This window comes from Lithobates pipiens, unplaced genomic scaffold, assembly GCF_037356315.1.
Source record: "Lithobates pipiens isolate NorthernLeopardFrog02 unplaced genomic scaffold, aLitPip1_a1.2 Scaffold_35, whole genome shotgun sequence".
Classification (NCBI taxonomy): domain Eukaryota; kingdom Metazoa; phylum Chordata; class Amphibia; order Anura; family Ranidae; genus Lithobates; species Lithobates pipiens.
The window spans coordinates 1,324,666-1,330,928 of NW_027507811.1; the positions used below are offsets into that span (position 1 = coordinate 1,324,666).

General features: G+C 48.9%; 1 protein-coding gene across 1 annotated transcript in view; it reads left to right on the forward strand.

The window, feature by feature from the left end:
- LOC143955666 (uncharacterized) overlaps window positions 1–5,940 on the forward strand; it is a 28,447-nt gene extending 22,507 nt beyond the window's left edge. The window contains exon 6 of the mRNA XM_077465771.1: window positions 4,352–5,940. Within this exon, the coding sequence (XP_077321897.1) occupies window positions 4,352–5,652 (1,301 nt within the window). The 3' untranslated portion in view covers window positions 5,653–5,940. The remainder of the gene's footprint in view (window positions 1–4,351) is intronic.
- Window positions 5,941–6,263: the final 323 nt, after the last annotated feature.

Consider the following 6,263-nt stretch of genomic DNA (forward strand, 5'->3'; position numbering starts at 1 on the left):
TTACCGCCGTCACAGAGGGCTGTCAGAATGGAGCACTTCCAGGCCTTGCTTCGAGATATGCTGCATTCTGCTTTTGCGTGCGCTGGCAGAGGAGCAATTCCCACTCCCAGAGAAGGAGTTGCGGGTACCAATCCAACAGCGCCTGCAAGAAGAGGGCGGTTTGAAGATGTGTTGGTGACTTCTGATATGAAGTCATTCTTTCAGCCGACCCATCGATAGGTGTCATCCGGATCCAGCATCAGGGAACGCCTAGACCGACAGGTGTCCGACTACATCGGGTTAACGGCTGATGTGGACGCTCTGAGGAGTGATGAACCCCTGGACTACTGGGTGGGCAGGCTTGACCTCTGGCCAGAGCTTGCCCAATTTGCAATCGAACTGTTGGCTTGCCCCTCATCCGGTGTCCTGTCCGAAAGGACATTCAGCGCAGCAGGGGGGATCATGACCGATAAGCGTACTCGCCTAGCTCACGACAGTGTTGACTACCTCACATTTCTAAAAATGAATGAGGCATGGATCTCGGAGGAATTCAACACATGTGACCGGTAGACCATGTATATGCATAACTCTATAAACTATTTATTTAATCGAGCACACGGACCTTTTTTCTACCTTTGACTCACTTCCTTTAAAAAAAGCAAACCGTAATATATGCCCGTACCCTCCCTTTTGAAGAGGTTGAGCGGTGTGATATTTTTGGGTCCCGCAGCGAGTTGCTGGTATCAGTGCTCTCTCTATCTCGGTGCTGGTGTGGTGTCAGTGCTCTCGATCTCGGTGCTGGTGTGGTGTCAGTGCTCTCTATCACGGTGCTGGTGTCAGTGCTCTCTATCACGGTGCTGGTGTCAGTGCTCTCTATCTCTGTGCTGGTATCAGTACTTTCTATCACGGTTCTGGTGTGGTGTCAGTGCTCTCTATCACGGTGCTGGTGTGGTGTCAGTGCTCTCTATCTCGGTGCTGGTGTCAGTGCTCTCTATCTCAGTGCTGGTGTGGTCTCAGTGCTGTCTATCACAGTGCTGGTGTGGTGTCAGTGCTCTCTATCACGGTGCTGGTGTAGTGTCAGTGTATTCTCTAACTCGGTGCTGGTGTCAGTGCTCTCTATCTCGGTGCTGGTGTGGTGTCAGTGCTCTCTAACTCGGTGCTGGTGTCAGTGCTCTCTATCACAGTGCTGGTGTGGTCTCAGTGCTCTCTATCACGGTGCTGGTGTGGAGTCTGTGCTCTCTATCTTAGTGCTGGTGTGGTCTCAGTGCTCTCAATCACGGTGCTGGTGTGGTGTCAGTGCTCTCTATCTCGGTGCTGGTGTGGTCTCAGTGCTCTCTATCGCGCTGCTGGTGTGGTGTCAATGCTCTCTAACTTGGTGCTGGTGTCAGTGCTCTCTATCACGGTGCTGGTGTGGTGTCAGTGCTCTCTATCTCTGTGCTGGTATTAGTGCTTTCTATCATGGTGCTGGTGTGGTGGCAGTGCTCTCTATCTCGTTCTGGTGTGATCTCAGTGCTCTCTATCACGGTGCTGGTGTGGTGTCAGTGCTCTCTAACTCGGTGCTGGTGTCAGTGCTCTCTATCACGGTGCTGGTGTGGTCTCAGTGCTCTCTATCACGGTGCTGGTGTGGTCTCAGTGCTCTCTATCACGGTGCTGGTGTGGTGTCATTGCTCTCTATCAAGGTGCTGGTGTGGTGTCAGTGCTCTCTATCTCGGTGCTGGTGTCAGTGCTCTCTATCACGGTGCTGGTGTCAGTGCTCTCTATCACGGTGCTGGTGTCAGTGCTCTCTATCTCTGTGTTGGTATCAGTACTTTCTATCACGGTTCTGGTGTGGTGTCAGTGCTCTCTATCATGGTGCTGGTGTGGTGTCAGTGCTCTCTATCTCGGTGCTGGTGTCAGTGCTCTCTATCTCAGTGCTAGTGTGTTCTCAGTGCTCTCTATCACGGTGCTGGTGTGGTGTCAGTGCTGTCTAACTCGGTGCTGGTGTCAGTGCTCTCTATCACAGTGCTGGTGTGGTGTCAGTGCTCTCTAACTCGGTGCTGGTGTCAGTGCTCTCTATCACAGTGCTGGTGTGGTCTCAGTGCTCTCTATCACGGTGCTGGTGTGGAGTCTGTGCTCTCTATCTCAGTGCTGGTGTGGTCTCAGTGCTCTCTATCACGGTGCTGGTGTGGTCTCAGTGCTCTCTATCTCAGTGCTGGTGTGGTCTCAGTGCTCTCTATCTCAGTGCTGGTGTGGTCTCAGTGCTCTCTATCACGGTGCTGGTGTGGTGTCAGTGCTCTCTAACTTGGTGCTGGTGTCAGTGCTCTCTATCATGGTGCTGGTGTGGTGTCAGTGCTCTCTATCTCTGTGCTGGTATTAGTGCTTTCTATCATGGTGCTGGTGTGGTGGCAGTGCTCTCTATCTCGTGCTGGTGTGGTCTCAGTGCTCTCTATCACGGTGCTGGTGTGGTGTCAGATTCACTTCATACATGTGTTATGTCAGTGTCCATGTGGTGGGACTATGTGTGCTCAGCTAGTAAGTATTTTGTGGCTGAAAATATGACCTGGAGGTTTTTAAGGTTCGCCTGCCATTAAAATCAATGGGGCCCACCGCGAACTTTGCGGTTCTCGAACTCTTGGCTGCGTTCGCGAAAAGTCCCGTCGGAATTTCGTCCATCACTACTCCTGAGCTCTTCTACAGCTAACCCACTGTATGTTCCTCAAAGTGTCACCCCCGCTATCCTGCGGGGCCCCTGGCTTGGCACTAAATGATGCTCCTTGCGAGGGACCCTGTACTCAGGATGTCCGCCGTAAATGCTTCCTTCAGTCCGGTACCACACAATCCCAAGACCCCTTAGCTTTCCCATTCACTAGTCGTAGCTCAGTGTCGGGTAAAACATTAGTCCTCACCAGTCTTGGAGTACATCAGGAATAGCTTTTTATTTGAGATCTCACACAATTTTTTACAGCAGGAGGACAATGCAAACTGTAACCAGAAACCTAATTAACATGAGCTAATTATCTAATCCTTTTTAGCTCAGAATCAACATTATTATTATTAAATTTCAACATCGAACTCCTTCATATAATAGCAAGGTTAATTAGCACAAACAACAATGGGTGAAATACTCTTAGAAGCTGTGGCAAGTCAGACTAGACTCATTTACATTATGGAAGACAACAGACAGGTGGCTGGAGTTGATGATATTAGCATCTAACAGTATGTGTCCCAACAGTATGAATCGGTCACTATTTCTAATATGGCATATACAGGGTTCCCGGAGTTTGTGTGTCTTGGAGGACATGGACCTGAATCTAAAGTAACACCACCTCAGGGGTCCCGAGGCGTACAGCTCACAAAGAGCACCGTTCCCCCAAATGCCAGGGCCCATAATCGGTAGCAATCAGTCCCCTCCAAAACCCTCTGTCCTGGCTAGGTCTGTCACACTCCTCAAGTGTCACCCCCGCTATCCTGCTGGGTCCCTGGCTTGGCACTGATTGGTGCTCCTCAAGCGTCACCCCCGCTATCCTGCTGGGTCCCTGGCTTGGCACCGGCTGAAGCTTTCCCACTTCTTCACCATCCCCGGCTGGTGAGAAGATTGCTCTGGTACCGGCTCCAGCTTACTAACTGTAGTCTCTGGTAACAAGGTGGATGGTCCCTTAGTGGTGACAGCTTCCCCTCTACCTCCGACCACAACTGGTTCCCCATCCGGCTGAACCTTTGCTCTCGGTTGGATTCCAATCCTGCTGTCCCAACACTGAGCTGCTTCTCTTGCTCCTGGATAGGCCTCAGGCAGCCTAGCAGCCAGGTGTTCCCCCGGGATAGGCCTCAGGCTTCCGGCCTAGCAACCCGGGGACATAACACACGTCCACCCAGACAGCCGTCCAGGTGGCACAGAACCCAGATCACATGACTCCACCCAAATACATAGGCTCTCCCAGCAGGCCAAGGGACCAAAGAAACCCCTGACACTTGTCTGAGACACCCCATCCATTCATAATCCGACCTTGATATACCCTTGTCAATCTAGTGCCACCCAGTGACAGGAGAGAAAAGGTGCAGAAATCCAACATTAAAGAGGAATCAGTAGATCTCCTAACAATCAGGAAGGATAATTACCACCTCGCAAACTACATTTATTAGCCACCCTTCCTAAACACCGGGGCGCTACATGTACATTACATACTCCTGACCCCTGCACTATATACTCCATGTTGTACATTACATACTCCTGACCCCTGCACTATATACTCCATGTTGTACGTTACATACTCCTGACCCCTGCACTATATACTCCATGTTGTACATTACATACTCCTGACCCCTGCACTATATACCCCATGTTGTACATTTTGTCAGCTTATGTCTAGTAATAATCTTTGTCTTTCTATTTTAGTAGATGGACGGGAGATGAGGAAAACCTCAGAGGATTGTCTCACTTTGTCTCCAGACTGTAAAGTAGAAGATGAGGACATCACACAGTATAGTCCAGGAGAAAACCCGACTACCTCAAATGTCCATCCGGCACCACACAGTGTAGATGGACCATCGTATTCCTCTTATCCCGAGGAACCTCAGACTGTGCGGGACGGTGCCGGACCATCGTATTCCTCTTATCCCGAGGAACCTCAGACTGTGAGGGACAGTGCAGTTTTTCCAACAGATAAGAAGTTTCCCTGTACTGAGTGCGGGAAGTGTTTCAGTTTAAAATGCCATCTTAATGAGCATAAAAGATCTCACACAGGGGAGAAGCCGTATTCCTGTCCTGAGTGCGGGAAATGTTTTGCACGCAAGTCCAGACTTTCCATACATCAGAGATCTCACACAGGGGAGAAGCCTTTTTCCTGTCCTGAGTGCGGGAAATGTTTTGCGTGCAAGGCCAAGCTTGCCACACATCAGAGATCTCACACGGGTGAGAAGCCGTATTCCTGTTCTGAGTGCGGGAAATGTTTTTCAGAGAAGTCCCGTCTTTCCACACATCAGAGATCTCACACAGGGGAGAAGCCTTATTCCTGTTCTGAGTGCGGGAAATGTTTTTCAGTGAAGAACAGTCTTTTTATACATCAGAGATCTCACACGGGTGAGAAGCCTTATTCCTGTTCTGAGTGCGGGAAATGTTTTTCAGAGAAGGCCACTCTTTACATACATCAGAGATCTCACACAGGGGAGAAGCCGTATTCCTGTCCTGAGTGCGGGAAATGTTTTTCAGCGAAGAACGGTCTTTTTATACATCAGAGATCTCACACGGGTGAGAAGCCTTATTCCTGTTCTGAGTGCGGGAAATGCTTTTCAGTGAAGAACAGTCTTTTTATACATCAGAGATCACACACGGGTGAGAAGCCGTATTCCTGCCCTGAGTGTGGGAAATTTTTTTCAGAAAAGTCCAGTGTTTTTATACATCAGAGATCGCATACGGGGGAAAAGCCGTATTCCTGCACTGACTGTGGGAAATGTTTTTCACAGAAGTCATGTCTTTCCAGACATCTGAAGTCTCACACCGGGGAGAAGCCGTATTCCTGTTCTGAGTGTGAGAAATGTTTTTCAGAGAAGTCTCATCTTTCCTTACATCAGAGATCTCACACTGGGGAGAAGCCATATTCCTGTCCTGAGTGCGGGAAATATTTTTCACAGAAGTCCCATCTTTCCAAACATCAGAGATCTCACACGGGGGAGAAGCCATATTCCTGTCCTGAGTGAGGGAATTGTTCCTCACTGAAGTCCTGTCTTCCTGTACATCAGGGGGTCCCACACAACCCTGGAGGTGTATTAGTGAGTGCGGGAAATGTCTTGTATATGAATGTTGCTGGACATGTGGGGAAGAAGCACCCCCTGATATACACCTCAGATATACTCCATGGCTGATCTTCATCATGGAAGAAACAGTTGATAAGGAGATCAGAGATCACCAAAGACATGGATGAAGTGTTGTACCGTGTCGGCCATTGATAGCAGGAGAAAAATAAAAATGGATTCCTTACCTTCTCATTGGCTGAGTACATTTTGTGGTGGAAGATTTCACAGACATTTAGGGATCTATTTTAAAATAAATTGTTGAACGAATGTGACACGCATTCATCCAGTCATGACAAATATTGGATCATCGGCTCCATCTAGTGGCAAAAATCTGGCCCTGTGATTTTAATATTGACCATTGATGTAAAACAGAAAATACCACATTTGGCCATTAGATGGTGCTAAGTACCATAGAAATTATCTCCATCTAGTGGCCAAATGCAATCATTTCTATTTAAATTAATGGAAACCATTCGACCAGCACAGCAAATATCCTAATAACGTTCATCTTTCCC